Source organism: Nicotiana tomentosiformis, chromosome 6, assembly GCF_000390325.3.
Source record: "Nicotiana tomentosiformis chromosome 6, ASM39032v3, whole genome shotgun sequence".
NCBI classification, from domain to species: Eukaryota; Viridiplantae; Streptophyta; class Magnoliopsida; order Solanales; family Solanaceae; genus Nicotiana; species Nicotiana tomentosiformis.
The window spans coordinates 142200245-142227290 of NC_090817.1; the positions used below are offsets into that span (position 1 = coordinate 142200245).

Genomic DNA, 27046 nt, shown 5'->3' on the forward strand with positions numbered 1-27046 from the left:
GATTTCTCAGCGGAGTTAAATTACATTTGATTAGAACAAAAAAGGATAACAGACAAGACGATGAGAAATCTTCTACCTTTTTGGTATACTTTTTGTATACGGGCATGTTTCCGCCCTTTTTAATTTGAAATTATTATTGGGTTTAAGCTTGTTAGATTTTAAAATAGAGGGAATGAGAAATAGAGAAAAAAATAATTTTTTTGAATTTTCCGCTTTGACCAAGGAAAATTTTCTCATATTGGAGGAGGAAAATAGTTTTGATGGGTATATATACAATTGCACATCTTCTAGCTTTTAAAGAGTTGAGAAGAAGGCAAACCACGCGCAGTCGTCGTCGCTCGCTCGGTTGGCTTCAGATTTAGATTTGGTCAAATGATTTGATTGATTAATTTTTTGGACCAAGTTTATTTGTTAATATTAATATTAACGCAATATTATTTAATCCAAATTAGCCGTTATTTTTCCTTCGTTTTAATTTTCCCGTTATAATTTGAATTTGGCGGTTTGCATAAATAACCACTTTGAGTTGCAGCCTTAAAATGAAGAGTTGCAACTCTTCGGTATACTCAACTTTTTGGCTATAAATACATGAATCTTCCCACAGATTTTCCTTAAGGAAATTCTAATTTCTCCTTCTTCCTTCGGCATTGTTTTTAACAGAAAAAAAAACAGTAAGTGTGATTTGCTATTGAACTTTTAGTTCATTGGTCACTGGGGTTTGAAGTACCGCAACACCAATGAGGGTAATCTGTTTTATCCTGGGAGAAAATAATCCTAAACCTCGAGTACTAGGAGAGGATTAAGTTCCTTAAGGAAACATTGTGAATTCAGTGGGCTCGAATTAATTTTCTAATTCTTCTACATTTCTGGTTTTACATTGCTACTAGTTTTTGAATATATTTTCGAATACAGATTACTAACAAGCTTAAGGAACTTGATTTTTTTAAAATTTTTGTATTCATATTATATTTTATTTGTGGGAGACTAAATACTAGTGATGTCTACTCTCATTTTGGAGACTAAAATCTTTGGATTTTCTACTCCTTTGTTGAGATTAAAGTCTTTGTGACTTTCTACTCAATTACGAGATTAAAATCTTTATAATTTTCTACTCGTTGTGTATTTGGTTTGAAGATATAAAATCTTTACCGTAGTATTTAATCTGTTTCTGTTAAAGTTTATTCGATTAGAAAATTTTAAATAATTCACCGTTAATTAATTTTGTTTCTGTTTTGTGACTAACAGAAATGACAGAAACAGGAACCCCGTGGTTGGCTCTATGAGCAATGTTGCTACTTCCAGTCGTTCTGTGCCACAACTGGCTCCGACAAAAAAGCCTGAAATTTTTTTCGGGATTGATTTCAAATGTTGGCAACAAAAGATATTCTTCTATTTGACTACTTTGAGTCTACAAAAGTTCATCAAGGAGGACATTTCGGTTTTGCCGGAATCAACTCCTGAAAATGAATGTTTTATTGTGACTGAGGCATGGAAGCACTCAGATCTCTTATGCAAGAATTACATTCTTAGCGGGATGGAGGATGATCTTTACAATGTTTATAGTAATGTGAAAACTTTGAAAGAACTATGAGATGCATTGGAAAGGAAGTATAAAATCGAGGATGCCGGTTAGAAGAAGTTTGTTGCAGCCAAATTTTTGGACTATAAGATGGTAGACAACAAGCCTGTCATTACCCAAGTTAAAGAGCGACAAGTTATAATTCATGATCTCCTTGCTGAAGGTATAATCTGAATTAATGCTTATGTTGAAATTATTAATTTTGTTACTAATTATGAATTTTTCATTGAAGGTTTGGTCATCAATGAAGCATTTCAAGTTGTAGCAATGATTGAGAAGTTGCCTCCTTTATGGAGGGACTTTAAGAATTATTTGCAACACAAGTGCAAGGATATGAAACTCCAAGATCTCATCATTCGATTAAGGATCGAAGAGGACAATAAGAGTGCAGAAAAGAAGACACGTGGAAACTCAACAATTATGGAAGCAAATATTGTTGAGACTGCTCCAACTAATCCGAAAAAGAGGAAGAAGTTTTCTGGACCAAAGAACTATTTCAGCAAGAAGAAATTTAAGGGAAACTGCCACAACTGTGGAAAGGTTAGACACAAAGCTGCAGAATGTCGTGCTCCAAAGAGAGAGAAGAAAAAGGGTCAAGCAAATGTGGTTGAAATAAATGATGATATTAATCACTTGTGCGCTATGTTGTCTGAATGCAACTTAGTGGGAAATCCTAAGGAGTGGTGGATTGATTCTGGAGCCACCCGTCATGTTTGTACTGTTAGAGAAGCATTTGCTTTTTGTGCTCCCGTTGGACCCGACAAGACCATTTTTATGGGAAAATTCTGCAACGGCCAAAATTAAAGGTTATGGAAAGATATTCCTGAAGATGACCTGTAACGACCCGACCGGTCGTTTTGAGCATTTACACTTCGCTCACTTGTTTGAGGGTATGCGTAGCTCCGTATGATGTAATATGACTTATGTGAATTGTCGGTTTTGGTTTTCAGGTTATTCAGAATTGATTTGAAAGAATGATTCTCAGCTAGAAGCTTTAAATTTGAAAAAGTCGACCAAGTTTGATTTTTTTGTGAATTTGAACCCGGAACAGAGTTTTGATTGTTCCATTAGGTACATTGGGTGATTTCGTACTTAGGAGCGCATCCAGATTGTGATTCGGAGGTCCGTAGTTGAATTTGGCTCAAAATGGCGAAAGTTAAAATTTAGGAAAGTTTAACCGGGAGTGAACTTTTTGATATCGGATTCGGATTGTGATTCCGGGAATTGGAATAGCTTTGTTATATTATTTGGGACATCTACGCAAAATTTGAAGTCATTCCGGATTGATTTGCTATGTTTCAGCACGAGTTATTGAATTTGAAAGTTCAAAGTTCATAGATTTAGATTTGAGGTATGATTCGTCATTTTGATATTGTTATGTGTGTTTTGAGAACTCGAGTAGGTCCGTATTGTGTTATAGAACTTGTTGGTATATTCGGACGGGGTCCCGAGAGGCTCGGGTGAGTTTCGGACGAGGTTCGGATAATTTCATTGCATTTTGGATTTTTGCTAAGATTGCTGGTTCTGGTGTGACCGCATCTGTGGTTGGTTTGAGCAGGTGCGGAGGCCGTAGAAGCGACGAAGGGGTCGCAGGAGCGGAAATATTGCTGGGAGCAGGGTTCCGCAGAAGCGTAGATTACTTTGCATCTGCGAAGGCGCAAATGTGGTGAGTTGAGCGCAGAAGCGACAAGTGGGCTGGCACCTGCGAGTGCGCAGATGCAGGTATTTTACCGCAGGTGCGAAGGCAGACCTCCAGTGCTTCTCTGCAGAAGCGTGTTTTTGGTCTCAAATGCGACGCCGCAGAAGCGGCTAATGTGCCGCAAGTGCGAAAGTGCTGGGCAGAATGATAAATACAAGGGTTCGCGATTGTGGCTTCATTTTAACATTTCCAAGCTCGGATTAAGGCAATTCTTGGAGCAATTTTCATCTTGTGGACTGGGGCAAGTGTTCTCTACTCATTTTTGATCTTATATCCTAAATCTACCTTCATTTTTGGTAATTGGATTGTGAATTTTATAGAGAAAATTGAGGGTTTTGGCCTAAAGTTTCACAATATGAATTTTTGCGTTTTGAACAACGAATTGGAGTCGGATTTGAGTGAAACTAGTATGGTTGGACTCGTAATTGAATGTGTTGTTGGATTTTATAAATTTTGTCGGGTTCCGAGATGCGGGCTCGAGATGGGCTTTTGGCCGATTTTGGGATTTTGATTGAAGATTTGATCTTTTCGATCGGGATTGGTTCCTTTAGCATTGTTTGATATATTTGAGTTGTTTTTGGTTAGTTTTTTGAGATGCGGGATTGGTTCCGTATTTTCACCATGTGATAAAGTAATTGAGCTGTCAATCATGCTAGATATCATGTTTAGGCTTTATGCCGATATTGTTTGGACCCATAGTGGTCGTTTCTTACTGTTATCTCACTGATTTCATTGATATTTCGTACTCAGTCATATTCATGCATTCATACCATATCTCAGTCTCATATATTATTTATTGATACATCATATCATTATTGTCGGGCTAGTTTCATGACATTGTGAGCCCGTTAGTGAGACTGGAGAGATTGATGACGATAGCTTAAGTGAGAGTGACATTTTGGGACCGGGCTGCACGCCGCAGCATATTATATTGATTATATTTTATATGGATTGGGTTGCACGCTGTAACGAGCTTTCGGGCTATATATATATATATATATATATATATATATATATATATATATATTATATTGGATCGGTTTGCACGCCGCAACAATATTGGATCGGGCTGCACGCCGCAACAATATAGCGCTTGGGCTGAAGGAGCCCCTCTGGAGTCTGCACACCCATTGTGAGCGTAATCGACTATATATATGTGGATCGGGTTGCACGCCACAACGGGCCTTATGGTTATATATGGATGGAGCTGCATGCCGCAACAGGTATTGTACAACGCTGAGTGATTGAGTGTGCTGAGCCTTGAGCATAGTGAGAGAGAATGCGAGACAGTGAGATTGAGTACTTTGAGAGTGTGAGTACATGAGTTTATCTCTGAAATACATTGTATTGACATGTACACATGACATACATGCATAGAGATGTATTTTTCTCATGTTGTACGATATCACATCATTCATGATTTCTCACACATGTTGACAGATGGGCATAGTGATGCATTTGTTTTACACTAGTTATCTGGAAAGAAAATGAAACATCTTATTTATTATGGAAAGGATTTTGGAAAAATTATTGTTTTCAAACTTATTCATATTTTTGGTGACTCTGGTAAGCGGTTTGGGTTTTCATTGAAGTACTTGAAAGGCAGAACTATTTTCAGAAATCTTGTTTTTGTTTTTGTTTTTGTTGAGCATTTGATTGTTGAGTTACTTATGGTATTACTTGTTATAATGTTGTTATGAACTATTGTTGGTTATTGAAGTTGGGACCCGACCCTATTACAAGCTCGTCACTACTTTCAACCTAAGGTTAGGTTTGTTATTTATTGAGTATAGGGGGTCGGTTGTACTCATACTACACTTCTGCACCTTGCGTGCAGATGTTGGCTGCCGATGTTGCTGTGTTCGATGGGAGCTGGATTGAAGATGTACCTGCGTACCGACTGTAGCTGCCTCTTGTTCGTGGTAGCTTTAGATCTGTAAAAACTCTGTTTATGTACTATTCAAACAGACTATGTATTTATTTCATTTCCGCTTTGTAAACTCTATTCTTAGAAGCTCATGATTTGTACTCCCAGTTCTTGGGAAATATATAAGATTCAGATAATTCCTTTTATTTAATTGTCTTATTAATATTATTGAAATTGGATGGTTATTAGTTGGCTTACCAAGCGGGTTGAGTTAGGTGCCATCACGACTAGTGGATTTGGGTTCGTGACAGCTGGTATCAGAGCTCTAGGTTCATAGGTTCTACAAGTCATGAGCAAGTGTCTAGTAGAGTCTTTCAGATCGGTATGATGACGTCCATACCTATCTTCGAGAGGCTACAGGATATTTAGGATATACTTCCCATATTTCTTTCCTTATCATGCGGCATTAATTCAGCTTGAAGCGTAACTCTTTGAATTCCTTCCACGCATTCGTATGTGCACATGAGCGCTCGGTATCGGCTGTGCGCCTACGGTTTGTGATTCTATGGTTGAGGTACGAGATGTGATTTTGGAGTGCTGATGATGGGCCAGTCTGGAGGACTTGAGGCCGGGTTTTGACGGTAGCTTGAGCACTAAAATTTTGGTTGTGTGAACACATGTTTGTGGTACTTGTATATCCGGTGGTGTTCCCGTTAGAGGAATTTGTGATTGGATGACTATGGGGTGAGTATGATGAGACTGCGAAATATGTTCAGATTATTCGAATGTGACGAGAAAAGTTTACTTGAGATGTAGCAAGGACTATGAGGTGTTTGATTTCTGTCTTGATTTGGCGTATGGTCTCGAGTTATGGGTGTGTTGAGGGATCTCTCATGTTGTTTAGTTGTGGAGTGAAGTAGATTCTCATGTCTTGTTGATAAGTTCAGAATCAAGAAGATTAAGTGATTGCGTAGTAGTCGTGACTGTGGAAGGGTATAAAGAGATATCGGTTTGAGGCAGAGCAGGCGAGTTATCTCCTGCGAGGTGTCCTGAGGTTGTGTGGTCCTTATGATGTTTTGTAGAGAGTTCTCTTTTACCAGTGAATGATATATGTTGCAATTTGAGTTTGGATCGCTTGTGGAAGTTGGCTTGACTATTACAAGGGTGAATGCGAGATTTGCAGACGATTTGAGGTATTATATGGTTTGTGTTACATTAGTTGAATTTTAGTGCGGGATTATGGCAGTAATAGAGTATGGGTATCGTGATGTTATCGACTGTTTTGTTCTATGGCTTTGAGCCAAGTGAGGGAGTCTGCTATCGGCGAGTTGTTTGCACGGTTATGTGTCGTATTGGTTTCGGTTCGAGGTATACTGGTGAATCAGTTATGACATGCAGAGGTCGAGATCGAGGATGACTCAGGTAAAAGAATTTCTGGATATAGGTTGTATTACACTCTATGGGTATATGGGAATCATAAAATAATTGAGTGGTTATTCGCGAAGGATGTGGTGTACATGGAGTAGGAATTTGCTCGATTGCTTAGGAGTGTGGGTTACTCCTTTGGGTGTCGTCGTGCCAATGTGGCACTAGTCGTTTGGCCCGTTTGGGGTGGTGCAATTGAGATTTGAGTAGAGTGGATGACTCTAAAAAATGGTTCTAATGGATTCAAAATTATATGTAGCGATTTGGAATTTTCAAGATTGGTACATGGCTAGAAATTGAGAGTTACATTGGATGGTGTCGAAACTTGTGGCATTTTTATACCATTGTGGATTATGAATTTCTACGTCGAGAAGGTGAAGGAAACAGTCTTAGGTTCACATAAGGTCTCTTTAAAGTGGGTATCTCGGTTGTGGTGCTTAAGAGGGAAGTCAGCGACTTTTGGGCCTTAGGGCATTGTGGTTTTATACTAGGGTCCCTTGTGTGGTGAATTTTGGTTAAGGATCGTGGTGTTCCAGCAAGGAGAAGTATCAATTTGAAGGCAATTTGGAAGGGACTTGGAGAAATAGGATAGCGTGGTAGTAGGTTCGATCAGCACAGTAATGAATATAAGCAGTTCTTTGGGTACTTATGATGTGGCTAGTCTTCACAGGTGTTTCGTGGCAATGCTCATGGGTTTTGGCAACCTACGTGGCTGGGTGAGTTAGAGAGATTCAGTTCTGATAGCTTGGTTGTGTGCAAATGGGTTTCAAAGAGTTCCCACTGGGTTTTACCACGGTTCGAGGAGTATATTTCCTACCGGCGTGAGGAATATGTTGCGTATTGGGATTTTCTCCGGGATGAGATCAATGGAAGGTTTCTGACTGATCGGGTATGTATTCTGCTTGTGACTCAGACTTGATTATGAGATTCTTGTACTCTTCACAAGATGACATGGTAGATGCGTTGTGTTGTGTGGGATTGAGATTTGCATGTGCAAGGTCACAATTCAGTTTTCAAGGGAAGGACATAAATTCGTAGGCAGCATGGACGGTTTCAGATGACTAGGTAAATGATATTACTAATCGGTATGGCCTGATGAGAGTATACATTTCAGAAGGGGCAATGTATTTTGATTTATAGGTACTTCATTGGTATTGCGGCACTCTCCTGGTTGATTGACTGCTGATATTCAAATTTTGCTATATGGCACGGAAGAATTTTAGAAGTATTTCTCATGGGATGATCGTGTATGAGAAATGTGTTAGACATTCTGGCGGTGGAGATGGAATCAGATATGGTGATTCATGTGTTTTATGGATTTGGAGGCTGGGAGTTCTCAGGAGCAGATTGTTTCATGGTTGTGGACTGTTAGGTTATGGCCGAAGCTAGCCAGATGATAGTATATGCTATGATTCAGTCATTGTGGATTTTCGGAGGGTTATTTATCTATTTGTGGGTGACCAGAGTTGATTTGGGGGTCCATTGGTAGGCCCAATTAGGATGTGTATTCTACACCGAGCCGGATTGGTTGGCTCCATACTGCTATTGTTGAGGGATGAGCCATTCAGTTGTTGTTGAGCTTATTCGTGTTCTAAGATGATATGTGAGTTACTCTTCTATGCTACGAAGAGTTGTGATTTGTTGGTTATATGCACATATGGTGCGGTTCTATTAGGGCCTTATAGCGGAATTTGAGCGAGAAAAGCATTGGGTATTGCTTGGTTGATGGAGTATTGGTTATGTTCTTTCGGGTTTTGTGTGGCATTGTGTCATTTGCTTCTCCGTGGTTATGGTAATGCATTTGGAGTACTTGATGTCAGATTGCGCATGGTTATTGATTTTTAGCAGGGTGGCTTGAGGTATTTCATATGGACCAGTATTTGGATAAGGTCACGCATTGCAGCGGAGTTATGTTAAGATCTGATCCTTTGTGTTAGATTCGTGTGTTTTGGTTCTACGGTGTGTGATAGGTTCTTAGCATTGCGTTGTGGTGGTGCTTGTGGAGCTTGCGGGACAGTTCTCCCGTCTGAATCAGTTTTCCATGATTTGAGTATATTTGGAAGGTTGCATATTGGTGCACGGATTTCACGGGTTATGGCGTCAGATTGTATTGATGTGGCATGTCACTGGAGTAGTCGTGTTGGATGAGATGAGATCATTGGACCTAGGATGGATACTATTGGAATTGATTACAATATGTTTGGAAGGATAATATCGAAAGTCGGCTTAGAATTTGCTATAGTTCTTGTCGAATGAGAGGGAATTCTATGACTGGTTGATCTGATGAATGGTTATGAGCTCTGGATGTTTCTTTCATCATCGACAGTGTACGAAGGTTTTAGAACGAGGTTTTGTTTGATATGAGGTTTATTACCGGCATTGGGTTGATTTGAATAGCTACTGTGATTAGAAATCATTGCTTCGAGCATTTGAGCTCTGTGGTATTTGAATTTGAGTATTTGACTTATGGTTACGGCTTTTGGTACAGGTTGTTCAGACTTATACAGTATGTAGATGCGAAATTTTGATCTTATAAGAAATTCTAGATGTTGGAAATTCGATTCGAAGGCTTGAGGGCTAGGTTGAATTGAGAAATTTCAATTATGTTGTGTTATCAGACCCGTATAGGATAGGGTGACATGGGATCACCCCCGGGTATGTGCATGGTAAGGTTATACGGTGGTTTGATGGCTTTGAGAATAACTCTGGACACGTTCGAGGACGAACGTATGTTTAAGTGGGGGAGGATGTAACGACCCGACCATCATTTTGAGAATTTACACTTCGCTCAGTTGTTTGAGGGCATGAGTAGCTCCGTATGATGTAATATGACTTATGTGAATCGTCGGTTTTGGTTTTCAGGTTATTCGGAATTGATTTTAAAGAATGATTCTCAGCTAGAAGCTTTAAATTTGAAAGAGTCAACCAAGTTTGGTTTTTTTGTGAATTTGAACCCGGAATGGAGTTTTGATTGTTCCATTAGCTCCGTCGGGTGATTTCGGACTTAGGAGCGTGTCCGGATTATGATTCGGAGGTCCGTAGTTAAATTTGGCTCAAAATGGCGAAAGTTAAAATTTTGGAAAGTTTGACCGGGAGTGGACTTTTTGATATCAGATTCGGATTGTGATTCATGGAATTGGAATAGCTTCGTTATATTATTTGGGACTTGTGCGCAAAATTTGAAGTCATTACGGATTGATTTGCTATGTTTCGGCACGAGTTATTGAATTTGAAAGTTCAAAGTTCATAGATTTCGATTTGAGGTGTGATACGTCGTTTTGATGTTGTTATGTGTGTTTTAAGGCCTCAAGTAGGTCCGTATTATGTTATGGAGCTTGTTGGCATATTCGGACGGGGTCCCGAGAGGCTCAGGTGAATTTCGGACGAGGTTCGGATAATTTTATTGCATTTTTGGATTTCTGCTAAGATTGTTGGTTCTGGTGTGACCGCATCTGCGGCTGGTTTGCGCAGGTGCGAGGCCCGCAACAGCGACGAAGGGGTCGCAGGAGCGGAAATATTTCTGGGAGAAGGGTTTCGCGAAAGCAGAGATTGCTTCGCATCTGCGAAGGCGCAAATGTGGTGAGTTGAGCGCAGAAGCGGATTGGAAGCACAGAAGCGACAAGTGGGCGCGCACCAACGAGTGCGCAGATGCAGGTATTTTACAGCAGGTGCGAAGGAAAACCTCCAGTGCTTCTCCGTAGAAGCGTGTTTTTGGTCGCAAATGCGACGCCGCAGAAGCGGCTAATGTGCCGCAGGTGCGAAAGTGGTGGGCAGAATGATAAATACAAGGGTTCGCGATTTTGGCTTCATTTTAATATTTCCAAGCTCGGATTGAGGCGATTCTTGGAGCAATTTTCATCTTGTGGACTGGGGTAAGTGTTCTCTACTCATTTTTGATCTTATATCCCGAATCTACCTTCGTTTTTGGTAATTGGATTGTGAATTTTATAGAGGAAATTGAGGGTTTTGGCCTAAAGTTTCACAATATGAATTTTTGAGTTTTGAACAATGAATTGGAGTCGGATTTAAGTGAAACTAGTATGGTTGGACTCGTAATTGAATGTGTTGTTGGATTTTATAAATTTTGTCGGGTTCCGAGATGCGGGCCCGGGATGGGCTTTTGGCCGATTTTGGGATTTTGATTGAAGAATTGATCTTTTCGTTCAAGATTGGTTCCTTTAGCATTGTTTGATATATTTGAGTTATTTTTGGTTAGTTTGTTTTAGCCGTTCGGAGGTCGGAATGCGCGGGATGGCATTTTGGAGCATCGCTTGGCTTGCTCGGTGTTGGAATTGGCTTGTTCGAGGTAAGTAACTCTTCTAATCTTAGTGCTGAGGGTATGAAACCCCTAAATACGTGTTATGTGATTTGTGTTGAGGTGACACACATGCTAGGTGACGGGCGTGTGAATTGGGACTCTGTTGTTTCCATGGCACTGAATAATGGCCCTATTTTGTTGATATCCGTGTTTTCACCATGTGATAAAGTAATTGAGCTGTCAATTATGCTAGATATCATGTTTAGGCTTTATGCCGATATTGTTTGGACCCATAGTGGTCGTTTCTTACTGTTATCTCACTGATTTTATTGATATTTCATACTCAGTCATATTCATGCATTCATACCATATCTCAGTCTCATATATTATTTATTGATATATCATATCATTGTTGTCGGCCTAGTTTCATGATATTGTGAGCCCGTTAGTGAGACTGGAGAGATTGATGACGAGGGCTTAAGTGAGAGTAACATTTTGGGATCGGGCTGCACGCCGCAGTATATTATATTGATTATATTTTATATGGATCAGGTTGCACGTATATATATATATATATATATATATATATATATATATATATATATATATATTATTGGATCGGTTTGCACGCCGCAACAATATAGCGCTTGGGCTGAAGGAGCCCCTCTGGAGTCTGCACATCCCCAGTGAGCTCAGTCGACTATATATATGTGGATCGGGTTGCACGCCGCAACGGGCCTTATGGTTATATATGGATGGAGCTGCATGCCGCAACAGGTATTGTACAACGCTGAGTGATTGAGTGTGCTGAGCCTTGAGCATAGTGAGAGAGAATGCGAGACAGTGAGATTGAGTACTCTGAGAGTGTGAGTACATGAGTTTATCTCTGAAATACATTGTATTGACATGCACACATGACATACATGCATAGAGATGTATTTTCCTCATGCTGTACGGTATCACATCATTCATGATTTCTCACACATATTGACAGATAGGCATAGTGATGCATTTGTTTTACACTGGTTATTTGGAAAGACAATAAAACATCTTATTTATTATGGAAAGGATTTTGGAAAAATTATTGTTTTCAAACTTATTCATATTTTTGGTAACTCTGGTAAATGGTTTGGGTTTTCATTGAAGTACTTGAAAGGCAGAACTATTTTCAGAAATCTTGTTTTTTTTATTTTGTTTTTGTTGAGCATTTGATTGTTGAGTTACTTCTGATATTACTTATTTTATGTTGTTATGAACTATTATTGGTTATTGAAGTTGGGACCCGACCTTGGCACAAGCTCGTTACTACTTTCAACCTAAGGTTAGGTTTGTTACTTATTGAGTACATGGGGTCGGTTGTACTCATACTACACTTCTACACCTTGCGTGCAGATGTTGGCTGCTGATGTTGCTGTGTTCGATGAGAGCTGGATTAAAGATATACCTGCGTCCCGACTGTATCTGCCTCTTGTTCATGGTAGCTTTAGATCTGTAAAAACACTGTTTATGTACTATTCAAACAGACTATGTATTTATTTCATTTCCGCTCTGTAAACTCTATTCTTAGAAGCTCATGATTTATATTACCAGTTCTTGGGAAATGTATAAGATTCAGATAATTCTTTTTGTTTAATTGTCTTATTAATATTATTGAAATTGGATGGTTATTAGGTGGCTTACCTAGCGGGTTGGGTTAGGTGGCATCACGACTAGTAGATTTGGGGTCGTGATATGACCTCTGTCAAGCTGGTTACTCTGAACAACGTTTGTCATGTTCCTGAAATAAGAAAGAACTTAGTTTCTATTTACTTTTTGTCAAGAACGGGTTTAAGTGTGTTTTTATTTCAAACAAAGTTGTAATAAGTAAGAACGAGATGTACTTAGGAAAATGTTACCTTACTGAGGGCCTTTTCAAACTGAATGTAATGGTTATTGACAATAATAAAATTTTACATTCGTCTTACTTACTTGAGTCAAATGATTTATTGTATATACGTTTGGGACATGTCAAACCTTGCAAAAAATGATTAATTTGGAAGTATTGCCTAAGTTTGAATGCAACAAATCAAAATGTCAAATATGTGTGAAATCTAAGTATGTTAAATATCCTTATAAGTCAGTTTAAAGGAATTCAAATCCTTTAGACTTAATTCTCACAGATGTATTTCATAATTCTTTTAAAGACAGTACTCTATATTACTATGTTTACTTACTTAATAGTAAAGATGAAGCAATAGATGCATTCAAGCAATACAAAAATGAAGTTGAAATACAACTTAACAAGAAAATTAAATTGATAAGAAGTGATAGGGGTGGTGAATACGAATCTCCTTTTGAAGAAATATATTTAGAATATGGAATTATTCATCAAACAACGGCCCACGCCCCAATCCAATGGGATTGCGGAAAAAAAGAATCGATTATTAAAGGAGATGATGAACACCTTGTTGATAAGTTCTAATTTGCCACAGAACTTGTAGGGGGAAGCCATTCTTACGGCTAACCGGATACTAAATTGAGTACCCCATAGCAAAACACAACCCATTCTATATGACAAATGGAAAGAAAGGAAGCCCAACTTGAATTATTTTAAAGTGTGGGGGTGTTTGGCAAAAGTGCAAGTTCTTAAACCCAAAAAGGTAAATATAGGACCAAAAATTGTTGATTGTATTTTCATAAGATATGCAACCAATAGTAAAGCATATCAATTTCTGGTTCGTAAATCAGAAAATTTGACATTCATAATAATACGGTTATAGAATCAGATAAGGTTGAATTTTTCGAAAATATATATCCATATAAAAAAGAATGTGCGTAGATTAGTGAAAGATCTAAATGACTTCTGGATGAAATAAAATAAAGTACGTATAATCAGGAGGATCCAAGACGTAGTAAACGTCAAAGAACGTATACTTCATTTGGACCAGATTTTGTGACTTTCTTATGGGAAAATGAGACTCGAACATTTAAAGAAACTATATCTTCTTCCGAATTATTATTTTGGAAAGAGGTAGTCAATAATGAAATAGAATCCATACTGAACAACCATACATGGGAATTGATTGATCTTCCTCCAGGCAATAAACCGTTGGGTTCTAAATAGATTTTTAGGAGGAAAATGAAAGATGATGGTTCTATTGACAAATATAAGGAAAGAATTGTGGTCAAAGGGTATAGACAACGAGAAGGACTTGACTATTTTGATACACAAGTTCCAGTTATAAGAATTGCGTCAATACAAATGTTAGTAGTATTAGCCGCGGTATATGGTCTTGAAATTCATCAAATGGACGTTAAAACGGCCTTCTTAAATGGAGATTTGGAGGAAAAAATTTACATGGAATAACTGGAAGAGTTTGTGGTTCCAGGTAAATAAATGAAAGTATGTAGACTTGTTAAGTTGCTTTACGGGCTAAAACAAGCACCCAAACAATGGCATGCGAAATTTGACCAAACAATGTTATCAAATGGTTCAAAGATAAATGAATGTGATAAATGTGTGTACATTAAAAATGTTACGAATCACATAGTCATTGTTTGCTTATATGTGGATGATATGCTGATAATGAGTAATGGCATTGCCAACATAAATGCGACTAAGCATATGCTAACTAGCAAGTTTAATATGAAAGACTTGGGAGTTACCGGTTTAATTCCAGGTATTAAGATCCATAAGACTCTTCAAGGTCTGGCATTGTCGCAATCACATTACTTGAAAAATTTAAGCACTTAGATTTCAAAGTTGCAAAGACTCCAATTGACGTGAATCTTGCACTTGCAAAGAACAAAGGCCAAATCATATCACAATTAGATTATGCTCATGTGTTGGGATGTTTAATGTATATCATGAATTGTACTCGACCAGATATGGCTAGTGCTATAAGTAAATTGAGTTTATACACGAGTAATCCAGGTCAATCTCATTGGATGGCAATGAAGCGAGTTTTGGGATATTTAAAACATACCCAAGACTTTTCTTTACACTATAGTAATTACCTTGCGATGATTGAGGGATACTGTGATGGAAATTGGATCAACGGTTCAACTAATTCTAAATCCACAAGTGGATATGTATTCACTATTGGTGGAGGAACGATATCTTGGAAGTCATCCAAACAAACTTGTATTGTCCACTCTACAATGGAGGCTGAGTTCATAGCCTTAGATAAAGTCGGTGAAGAAGCTGAATGGCTCCAAAACTTCTTGGAAGACATTCCATTTTAGCCCAAACAGTTGTCACCAATATGTATACATTGTGATAGTCAAGTGACAATTGGAAGGGCCAGGAGCGCCATGTATAATGGTAAATGTCGTCATACACGATGAAGACATAAAATCGTTAGGCAACTACTCTCTACGGGGATTACCACAATTGACTACGTAAAGTCAAGTGATAATGTGTTGGATCCGCTTACAAAAGGCCTAACTAGAGAGGTAGTTGAAAGATCATCGAAGGGAATGGGACTGTCGCCGAGGACAAGTCATTGTGGCGGTAACTCTACCTAAAATACTGGAGATCCCAAGATCTGGGTTCAAGGAGATCAAACAAAGTCATTAATGACGGTTCAACATTGTCAACTAAAATTTTGGTTTTATAAAGCATTAAGGATTTTTAATGGTTTCTAAATTTGATACGGGACATATCAAAGAGTGTATCTACGGGATGACACGTTTAGGAATCACCTATGTAAGTGTGAAGTATTAGCCGCTTCAAGGAGAATTTTTGCAAGGCCAGTTCTCTATTCACTTATGAAACCAGGTGGTGTTCATGGCTGAAACAAACACAACAATGAGAACGAAAGATGGTTAAGGCTTGATTGTGTGACTTATGATTTTCTAGGTATACACTAAAGTTCGACGGTTCAAAGATATCAAATCTATCGATTGACCGAGTATATCCGACATAAGTTCACTATGAAAAGTTCAAAGGGAAACATACTTATCCAGATACGATTAATCCTTGCTTGTAAATCACATAGTTTTTCATGCATATTTCCTTGATATAACCATTTCTCATTCATATGGGGGATTGTTGGGTTTAAGCTTGTTTGAGCTTAAAATAGAGTAAATGGAAAATGAAGGGAAACATAAATTTTTTGAATTTTCCTCTTTGACAAAGGGACATTGTCTCATATTGGAGGAGGAAAAGAATTTTGATGGGTATATATACAATTGCACCTCTTCTAGCTCTAAAAGAGTTGAGAAGAAGGCAATCCTCGTGCCGTCGTCATCGCTCGTGTGGCTTCGGCTTCAGATTGGATTTGGATTTGGTCAAATGATTTGATTGATTAATTTTTTGGACCAAGTTCATTTGTTAATATTAAGATTAATGTAATATTATTTAATTCAAATTAGCCGTTACCTTTCCTCCGTTTTAATTTTTTCATTATAATTTGAATTTGGCGGTTAGCATAAATAGCCACTTTGAGTTGTAGCCTTAAAATGAAGAATTGCAACTTTTCGGTATACTCAACTTTTTGGCTATATATACATGAATCTTCCCACAAATGTTTCTTACAAAAATTCTGATTTCTTCTTCTCCCTATGCATTGTTTTTAACAGAAATAAAAAAAGTAAGTATGATTTGCTACTGAACTTTGAGTTCGTTGGTCACTGGGGTTTGAAGTACTGCTACACTGGTGAGGGTAATCCGTTCTATCCTGGGAGGAAATAATCCTAATTCTCAAGTACTAGGAGGGAATTAAGTTCCTTAAGGAAACACTGTGAATTCAATGTGCTCAAATTAATTTTCTGTTTCTTCTAAATTTCTGGTTTTACGTGCCACTGGTTTTTAAATATATTTTTGAATACAGATTACTTACAATTATTACTCTTTACCCGAAAAATGGTACATTTGAATTTGTTCGTGGTTTCTAGACAAGTGAATTAATTTGATCCAAAAGGTAATGAAATAACTGATGAAATGTAAAATACTTAGCCTTAGAATGTTGATGAAATAGCAGAGCTAATGAGTTCGGGAACATAGTTTCCGGGCACAACGTTGATAAGATCAAAAGTGAGAGAGTAAAATTATATTAAAATGCTGTATAGAATGTAGTGTAAGTTAGCCAGAAAATTCCTTCCCTTTACAATGATAACTGGACTCTCTATTTATAGCTTTGCCTAGGGAAGGAAGTCCTAGGATCATGTCCTTCTTTAATGTCCATTATGAGGGCCATTGATGAAGATGTAACGTTAGACATAAATTCAAAATTCATTGTAACGGGCCGTCATCCTTAATGCTGCAGAATATTCCGTATTAAATGTTACAGGGCGCAAAATATTTGATACTCATTTTATGATCGTTATTTATTTCGGTGACAAGCGGAATAGCTACGTTCGGTGGCCATCTCTATCTTGTGTTCCACGTGTCCTTCCTTTAAGCGGCCACGTGTCATGTCGTATTTTTCTCTATATAGATAGTCCCCCCTGCTTTCTGGTGACAAAACTTTGTGTTACCGGAAAGCTGGTAGAAACACTCTTTTGGCGGGAATTACTATAATTCCTTTTGAAGGCCACTGAAAATTGATTAGACGCCTGTCTCTCCATATTTAATGCCTCGAACATGTGTCTTCCTATGATTTAGCATGCCTTTTGCCGATTATCGAGGTAATCATGGCCATGTTAGCCGCCAAAATTTTAGTTATACACATCATCCTTCTCTTATGTACTTCATAATCTCTCAAACTTCTACTATATTTCTTTACTTCCCAACTTTTCTCTGATCTTACTCAAACCAGAAACTTTCCTTCCTTCTGTTCCAATGGCTTCCTCTTCAAAACGTGCTAGTTCTTCAAAGGGAAATAACAAAACCGAGGATTCCGTTCCTCCAACGGTGGGTTCCATTATCCCAAGAAGGCTTAGTACTTTGAAGGATTTTGAAGAGAAACTTCCTACTTCTAACCCTCACACATGGGCTGTTAGTAGGTACCCTTCTTCTATTCGCCCTTCCAGTCCTGCTGTGAAGGAGGACTGACGATGTCATGAGTTGGAAATCATTGCTCCTGACCTATCAGAGCGAGTGACCCTTCCCAGGGAAGGGTTTACATATTTTTTCATGTATCCCTTTACTTTGGGTGCGTTTTCTTTGAGCGGAGAGCTTGATTCCGTGATTGCGGAGTTTAGCCTTTGTTACCAAGTGTGTTTGCACAGGTAAGTCCTTCAGTGTGGAGGATAGTTTCCTGCCTTCGACGCCTGTGCCTAGAAACTGGAGAGGAGCTAACCCTAGCTCATATGATGAATCTCTATTCCCCCAAAACCTTTTGCGGGGGAATGATAAACCTTTGCAAGCGTGGCCACCATGCTTTGCTGTCTAGCATGGACGACGACAATGATCGTGGGTGGATGGAATGGTTCGTTGTAGTTTCCACTAGTGACATTATTCCAACAACGGCATCATCCTTTCTGGTTTCTTGGAACCGCTCTCGTAAGTTCTCTTTAATACATCTTTTCTTACTAAATATTTTTTCACGCTTGTATTGATCCTTCAACCTTCATTTGATACAGCAACTCGATGGATCCCACCGATGATAGAAGGCTTGGACCGGTGGATTCAGAAGATCTTGGATATCACAATGACCGAAACCCGTTTGTGGAAAGAACTATCCATTAAATACGTGTGGAAGGCCAAAAATCATGGTAACTTTATTTTACCTCATTTCCACTTTTTGTATATGAAGAACTTGGTTGAACCCTTCTGATTTGCTCACGAAATCAGGTCTACCTGCGGTTTTAGTTGATGTCCCCGAGGAGGATGTTTTGGCTGACCCTACTGATGCGGCGAGGCTACTTCAGGAGGCACTTACTCGAACAGGCATACACGGGCCTGCTTCGGGTGCAAACATTTCTTCACGGAGTACCCAGCTAGAGAACAAGCAACCAAAAAGAAGACGTTCCTCTGCGGCCGGGGAAAAGAATAAGAGGGCAAAGGTTGATGCCCCTGAGTCATCTCCGGTGGCGATAGTGACTGGTCCTCAGTCCGGGACGGTCATAGACATTGTGATGATCGACGATGATGAAGAAGCTAGTGATGAGGGAGTTTCTTTACATAGAAGGATACGATCCTCATCATCTCAATAGGATGCTCGACCTGTTGAGACAACTGCAACAACTGAAGATGACGTCTCAGCACTTTGGGGAGAATTTGATTTGGTAGATAATCCAATTCCTGCTCTCGGGCCCCAATTGCTATAACCAGTACTGCGAGGCTGAGTACCAGGTCCATGCCGTCTTTGGTTGGCGGGCATAAAATAACCAACATTGCATTTTATACAGTTGCTTCTCACTCATCCACTCTATCAGATTCATCTCCACCTTCACCATCACCAATAACTGCTACACCATTCCCATCTCCATCCACTCTTCCAACAGTGATTGCTACATCATCTCTATCGGTCGTGCCTGACCATGAAGAAGGTGACCCTCCTCCACAATCCCTAGTTCTTGGGAATTTGGGGAAAAATTATGCTGCCCCTTCTGAAGATCCATAAAGGAGGAGGAGTGTTACCCTTTCGGTCTCCACCGGGTGCAATTTGCTTTCAAGGCCGGTGGAGCTTGCTAAATATCTGAAGCCTTTGGCTTCAGAAAAAGTCTGGGAGAAGATTTAGACACTCTTGGGGGAGTTTTTGTTGAACAATTCTATGCATAACGCTGCAGCGGTACGTTTATTTCTTCCTCTGTTATTTCCCCTACTTTTGAATGAATTCATTTTGAGTTTTACCTCTTCTTGTTTTGCAGGCCGATTTTCTTGCTTCTGAGGGCCTTCAAAGGCTGATCCGTGAGAAGGAAGAACTTACTTCTGAATGGGATCAGCTTTTGGCGGAACGGAACCAGACTGTTCTCTGCCTCTCGGAACTAGAAACCAGAGCCACCAAGGTCGATGTTTTGGAAGCTCGTTTGCAGCAAAGCGAGCAAGAAGTGATAACCCTCGGCCAAGAAGTTGGGCCGCTGAGGGTTAGATTTGATGAAGCCAAGGCTAAAGGGGCAGAAGTCCAGAACACCGTTCTTGCTGCAACCGAGCGCGAGGCTACCTCCGCTGAAAGAAGGATTAATTTGGAAGTAGCCTTAAACTCCAAAAGTGAAGAGCTTGCTGTTGTGGCGGCGAAACATGCCCAGTTGAAAGAGAAGTACAGGAAAACTATCAAGAATAATAGGCTCTATAGTTCAACTGTTCGTGAGCTCGATGTCAGTCCCAAATTCATTAGGTCCGCCCGGGAAAATCTTTCTGCCGAAGTTGCTCAACTCAAAGATGAACTCAAGCGCCGAGCGGCTTCCCTCATTTTTGAAAAAACTTATTACATGTATAGTATGAGGAGAAAAAACCTTGGAAGAGGCCAAGACCAGTATCATTGACATTAATGCCGAAATTGTTAAGGCCAGAGAGCATGAGTTGGCTGCAAAATATGGACTCCTAGCGTAGTCTGACGCTCCAGGTTCTTCTGATTCTGGTTCCGAGTTTTCGGAAACTGAAGAGGGATCAGAGGGTGATGATGCTGAAGACCAAGCTGGGGAAAATGTTGAGCCATCGGTGGAACCAACTCACGGGAATGCAGATACTTCTCTTCCTCCTGATTCCAGAGACGCTGCAGCTTAGCTATTTATTTTTCTATTTTGTACCTTTATCACTCTGACGTGCCTTTGTAAATATTTTTCTATTTTGTACCTTTATCACTCTGACGTGCCTTTGCAAATATGAACATATTTTTTGCTCAAGTATCATTTGAGTTTTATTTTCGTTTTTAATATTCATGCAAGTCTTTAACTTTTGTATTTGCTCAAGTATTTTGCGCATGTTGTTATGTTCCCGCTTTATTATAGGTAATCTCAGATGCTTTTTCTTTAAAGCATTTCGATTCTGAGAATTATTTCTTTTACATGAGGGTTTAAATAAGTATTTGCGCAAGTTTGCCTTTTGCGTCTTTTTCGTATGCAACTTCGGGTGTATTTTTCCCCGATAGCATTATGGATTCCGGGGATTGATTCTTCCGGAACCAACCTTTTAACGTGAGGGTTTTTACAAGAGAGGACCCTCTTATGTTTACGGTGCTCTTGAATAGGATGTCTCCTGTTCATTACTGCACAATCATTTGAAGTACTTGTTTAACTTTCAAATGGTATAATTAGTCATCGTTCAGACAAGAAACAAGATAAAAGGATTTCATTTCATTTAATTCCTTCTATTTTCAAATGTACATAAGCATTTTTCTATGCATAAAAGAAATTGCCATGACTTATGGCTATCTTGTACAACTTGTTTCTATAGGGCTAGTTGTGCAGTCCCCGGTCCCGATGATGTATTCAGTTCCAGATTTTCGTTCACTGATTGACGTGGCATTCAGTATTGCCTGGCATTCAGTGTTGTTGTATCCTGATATCATTCCCCCCAATATTCAAATGCAACGAATGCGAATTTGGAACACTGGAAGTCTTGTGTCTTTGAAGATCCCAGCAAGGAATTGCTAGGTAATCCTTCACTCGGTAACATATCTTGTTTCCCATTAGGAACCCATGCTATCAAGCGAAAGAATACCTAACAGTCCTCTAGTGGTTTGTGCTCGGGAATTATCGGGTAACCCCTGTTCGATAGTAAACTTAACTTCCCGGTGGGAATTTGCTATCGAAGCAAAGATTATCTAATCGTCCCTCAGTGGAAACTTGCTTGTTTGCCTTGTTATCAAAGGTCTTATCACTGCTGTCTTCGTAGTATGCTTTCCATCGCTGCCTCATTAAAAACTTTGTCATAAAACCCAATTGGGACAAAAACTGAACGAAGGAAAAATGAGTGCAGCACATACTTTTCGTGTGACTGTTGTTCATCAGCAGTAATATCTTTTGAGGTGAGCCACGTTCCAGTTGTTGGGCAACTTGTTTCCATTTTGGTTCTCCAACCCGTATGATCCTTTACCAGTGACAGCTGAAACCTGATAAGGAATTTCCCATGTTGGGCCTAACTTATCCGCGTTGAGTTCTCGGGTATTTTGAGTTACCTTCCTCAAGACCAAGTCTCATACTTTGAAATATCGGAGGTTGGCTCTTCGATTATAATATCGCACCATTCTCTACTATTGGGTCGCCATTCTGACATGTGCCAAGTCCCTGAGTTCCTCGAGCAACTCCAAGTTGATTAGCATTGCTTCCTTGTTCGATTTTTCATTCGCTTAGAAATACCTTAAGGCCGGTTCCCCCACTTCCACCAGTATCAAAGCTTCTGTACCATATACAAGGGAAAAAAGGGTCTCTCCCATGCTTGACTTGGCCGTTGTTCGGTAGGCCCATAGAACCCCAGGTAATTCTTCGGACTAGTTGCCTTTTGCTGCTTCCAACCTTTTCTTGAGGTTTTGAATAATCACTTTGTTTGTTGACTCCGCTTGACCATTTGCGCTCGGATGATAAAGTGAAGAGGTAATCCTCTTTATCTTCAAGTCTTCAAGGAACTTTGTAACTTTTGCGACGATAATTTGCGGCCCATTGTCACATGCAATCTCTTTTGGTATTCCAAACCGTTCTTGCTGCAACCGAGCGCGAGGCTGCCTCTGCCGAAAGAATGATTAATTTGGAAGTACCCTTAAACTCCAAAAGTGAAGAGCTTGCTGCTATGGCGGCGAAACATGCCAGGTTGAATGAGAATTACAGGAAAACTATCTAGCATAATAGGCTCTATAGTTCAACTGTTCGTGAGCTCGATGTCAGTCTCAAATCTGTTAGGTCCGCCCGGGAAAGTCTTTCCGCCGAAGTTGCTCAACTCAAAGATAAACTCAAGCGCCGAGGGACTTCCCTCATTATTGAAAAAACTTATTCCATGTATAGTATGAGGAGAAAAACCTTGGAAGAGGCCAAGACCGGTATCATTGACATTGATGCCGAAATATTTAAGGTCAGAGAGCTTGAGTTGGCTGCAAAAAATGGACTCCTGGCACAGTCTGACTCTCCAGGTTCTTCTAATTCTGGTTCCGAGTTTTTGAAAACTGAAGAGGGATCGGAGGGTGATGATGCCGAATACCAAGCTGGGGAAAATGTTAAGCCATCGGTGGAACCAACTCCCGGGAATGCGGATACTTCTCTTCCTCCTGATTCCGGAGATGCTCCAGCTTAGCTCTTTCTTTTTCTATTTTGTATCTTTATCACTCTGACGTGCCTTTGTAAATAAGAACATATTTTTTGCTCAAGTATCGTTTGAGTCTTATTTTCGTTTTGAATATTCATGCAAGTCTTTAACTTTCGTAGTTGCTTAAGTATTATTCGCATGTTGTTCTGTTCCTGCTTTATTATGTATAATCTCATATGCTTTTTCTTTGAAGCATTTCGGTTCGGAGAATTATTTCTTTTACATGAGGGTTTAAATAAGTATTTGCGCAAGTTTTCCTTTTGCGTCTTTTTCGTATGCAACTTCGGGTGTATTTTTCCCCGATAGCATTATGGATTCCAGGCATTGATTCTTACAGAACCAACCCTTTAATGTGGGGGGTTTTATAAGAGAGGGCCCTCTTATGTTTACAGTGCTCTTGAAGAGGATGTCTCCTGTTCATTACTGCACAATCATTTGAAGTACTTATTTAACTTTTAAATGGTAAAATTAATCATCGTTCAGACAAGAAACAAGATAAAAGGATTTCATTTCATTTAATTCCTTCTATTTTCAAACGTACATAAGCATTTTGCTATGTAGAAAAGAAATTGTCATGACTTGTGGATATCTTGTACAACTTATTTCTACAGGGCTGGCTGCGCAGTCCCCGATCCCGATGATGTATTCAGTTCTGGATTTTTGTTCACCAGTTGATGTGACGTTCAGTGTTTCCTGGCATTCAGTGTTGTCGTATCCTCATACCATTCCCCCCAGTATTCTAGTGCGAAGAAAGCGAATTTGGAACACTGGAAGTCTTTCCCGCCAATGAATTGCTAGGTAATCCTTCACTTGGTAACATATCTTATTTTCCATTAGGAACCCATGCTATCGAGCGAAAGAATACCTAACAGTTCTCTAGTGGTTTGTGCTAGGGAACGATCGGGTAACCCCTGTTCGATTGCAAACTTAACTTCCCGGTGGGAATTTTCTAACGAAGTAAAGATTATCTAATCATCCACGAGTGGAAACTTTCTTGTTTGTCTTGTTATCAAAGGTCTTATCACTACTATCTTCGTAGTATGCTTTCCATCGCTGCCTTGTTAAAAACCATGCCAGAAAAACCCAATTGGGACAAAAACTAAATGAAGGGAAAAGTAGTGAAGCACATACTTTTTGTTTGACTGTTGTTCGTCAGCAGTAATATCTTTTGAGGCGAGCCACGTTCCAGTTGTTGGGCAACTTGTCTCCATTTTGGTTCTCCAACTCGTATGATCCTTTCCCAGTGATAGCTGAAACCCAATAAGGTCCTTCCCATGTTGGGCCTAACTTATCCGCGTTGAGTTCTCGGGTGTTTTGAGTTACCTTCCTCAAGCCCAAGTCTCCTACTTTAAAATATTATAAGTTGGCTCTTCGATTATAATATCGCTCCATTCTCTGCTTTTGAGCTACCATTCTGACATGTGCCAAGTCCCTGCGTTCCTTGAGCAGCTCCAAGTTGATTAGCATTGCTTCGTTGTTTGATTCTTTGTTCGCCTTGAAATACTTTAAGGCTGGTTCCTCCACTTCCATCGGTATCAAAGCTTCTGCACCGTATATAAGGGAAAAAGGGGTCTCTCCCGTGCTTGACTTGGCCGTTGTTCGGTAGGCCCATAGAACCCCAGGTAATTCTTCGGGCCAGTTGCCTTTTGCTGCTTCCAACCTTTCCTTGAGGTTTTGAATAATCACTTTGTTTGTTGACTCCGCTTGACCATTTGCGCTTGGATGATAAGGTGAAGAGGTAATCCTCTTTATCTTCAAGTCTTCAAGGAACTTTGTAATTTTTGCGCTGATAATTTGCGGCCCATTGTCGCATGCAATCTCTTTTGGTATTCCAAACCTGCAAATTATGTTTTTCCACAGGAAGTCGACCACTTCGCGTTCTTCGATCTTCTGATAAGGAACTGCTTCCACCCATTTAGAAAAATAGTCAGTTAAAATTAAAAGAAATCTTACCTTTCCGGGAGCCGGTGGCAGCGGTCGGATGATGTCCAACCTCCATTTCTTGAACGGCCACGGGGACAAAACTGAATATAGGGGTTCTGCCAGTTGATGTACTAGTGGTGCGTAGCATTGGCACTTATCATATTTTCATACGAAGTCTTTAACATTCAGCTCCATACGGGGCCAGTAATACCCTGCCTTAACTTATTTCAGCACCAAAGAATCTGCACCTGAATGATTGCCGCATATCCCTTCATGGACTTCTCTCATGACATAGTTAGCTTCTGATGCTCCTAAGCACTGGGCCAACGGGCCTTGAAAGGATTTTCTGTACAGTTGGCCTTTCTTGAAGCTATAACGTACAGCTTTGGCACACAACGGTCTTGATGATTTGGGGTCTTCGGGCAACTTTCCATGATTGAGGTAATTGATTATTTCTTTTCTCCAATCCCAGACCAAACTAGTCGAATTCACCTCATAGTAACCATCTGCGTCCAAGGCTAAGTTCATCAGTTGTACTACTATCCCTGATTTCGATCCTTGGATTTCTATTGATGAGCCCAAATTTGCCAATGCATCTACTTCCGCGTTATCTTCCCTTGGGATATGAGTTATTGACCACTCCCGAAATCATGCCAATAGATCCTAAACCTTTACTACGTATTTTTGCATACGTTCCTCTTTGGTGTCAAAAATTTCGTAGTCTTGATTTACCACCAATTGTGAATCACATTTGATTTCGATGACTTTGGAGTCAAGTCCCCAGGCCAGTTCGAGCCCTGCAATCAAAGCTTCGTACTCTGCTTCATTGTTAGTTAAATGAATCGTTCTGATGGCTTGTCTTAAGGTTTTCCCCGAAGGCGTGATTAAGACTATTCCGAGCCCGGGATCTTTTACGTTTGAAGCTCCGTCCGTAAATAAGGTCCAAACTCCCGATATTGATTTTGACACCATTATTGCCTCCTTAGCTGCCAGAGGCAATAGTCCCGATCTGAAGTCGGCCACGAAGTCAGCCAAGACTTGCGACTTAATTGAAGTCCTCGGTTTATATCCTATATCGAATTCACTCATTTCGACAGCCCATTTGGCTAACCTACCCGAGAGCTCGGGTTTATGAAGGATATTTCTCAAAGGGAAAGTAGTTACCATTGCTATCGGGTGTTATTAGAAGTAGGGCCTCAGCTTCCGAGCGGCGACTACGAGAGTTAAGGCCAGTTTTTCCACATATGGGTAACTAGTTTTTGCTCCCGTAAAATTTTTGCTAATGTAATAAATGGGAGATTGCGTACCTTCATCCTCTCGGTCTAAAACTGCACTTACCGCAACTTCTGAAACCATGAGGTAGACTAGCAATGTTTCACCTTCTTTTGGTTTTGAGAGCAACGGAGGGCTTGGCAAATATTTCAACTCCTTCAGGGCTTGCTGATACTCCGGTGTCCATTCGAAATTGTTTTTATTTTTGAGTAGTGCGAAGAAGCGATGACATTTTTCTGATGTACGGGAAATGAACCTGCTCAAAGCTGCCAATCTCCTTGTGAGCCTCTAGACTTCTTCTACGTTAGACAATTGATCCAGGATGTCCTCTATGGCCTTGATTTTGTCGGGATTTACCTCAATTCCCCTTTGTGAAACCAAGAATCCTAGAAACTTACCCGAACTGAACCCGAACGCACACTTCTCGAGGTTAAGTTTCATATTGTGCTCCCTTAGGATGTCGAATGTTTCTTGCAAATGTTTCAAGTGGTCACCTACATTCAAATACTTAACGAGCATGTCGTCTATATATACTTCCATAGTCTTTCCTATTTGTTTTCGAACATCTTATTCACGAGCCGTTGATAAGTGGCTCCGACATTTTTTAGCCCCAAGGGCATCACATTATAACAATATATACCAAAATTTATTATAAACGAAGTCTTTTCCTGATCTTCTGGGTTCATCTTGATTTGATTGTACCCAGAATAAGCATCGAGGAAACTCATTAACTCATGTCCGGCCGTAGCACCAATCATCTGATCGATATTTGGCAATGGGAATGAGTCTTTTGGGCATGCCTTATTAAGATCCTTATAATCTACGCACATGCAAAATTTATTATTTTTCTTAGGTACTACTACTATATTGGCTAGCCAGTCCGGATACCTTACCTCTCGAATTGATCCAATATTAAGTAA

At 39.7% G+C, this 27046-nt stretch overlaps 1 protein-coding gene across 1 annotated transcript; it reads left to right on the plus strand.

Annotated features, from left to right (window-relative positions):
* Positions 1 to 19467: 19467 nt before the first annotated feature.
* LOC138894867 (uncharacterized) lies at positions 19468 to 20420 on the plus strand. The gene is made up of 3 exons (XM_070179600.1): positions 19468 to 19485; positions 19565 to 20132; positions 20260 to 20420. Exons 1-3 carry the CDS (start codon positions 19468 to 19470, stop codon positions 20418 to 20420), a joined length of 747 nt encoding a protein of 248 aa, XP_070035701.1.
* The last annotated feature ends 6626 nt before the right edge of the window (positions 20421 to 27046 follow it).

Excerpts from the sequence above, each read along its gene's own strand:
- LOC138894867 (XM_070179600.1), top strand. Across the intron at positions 20,133-20,259 it reads AAAAACTTATTACATGTATA|GTTCTTCTGATTCTGGTTCC; the intron begins GTATGAGGAGAA and ends CTGACGCTCCAG.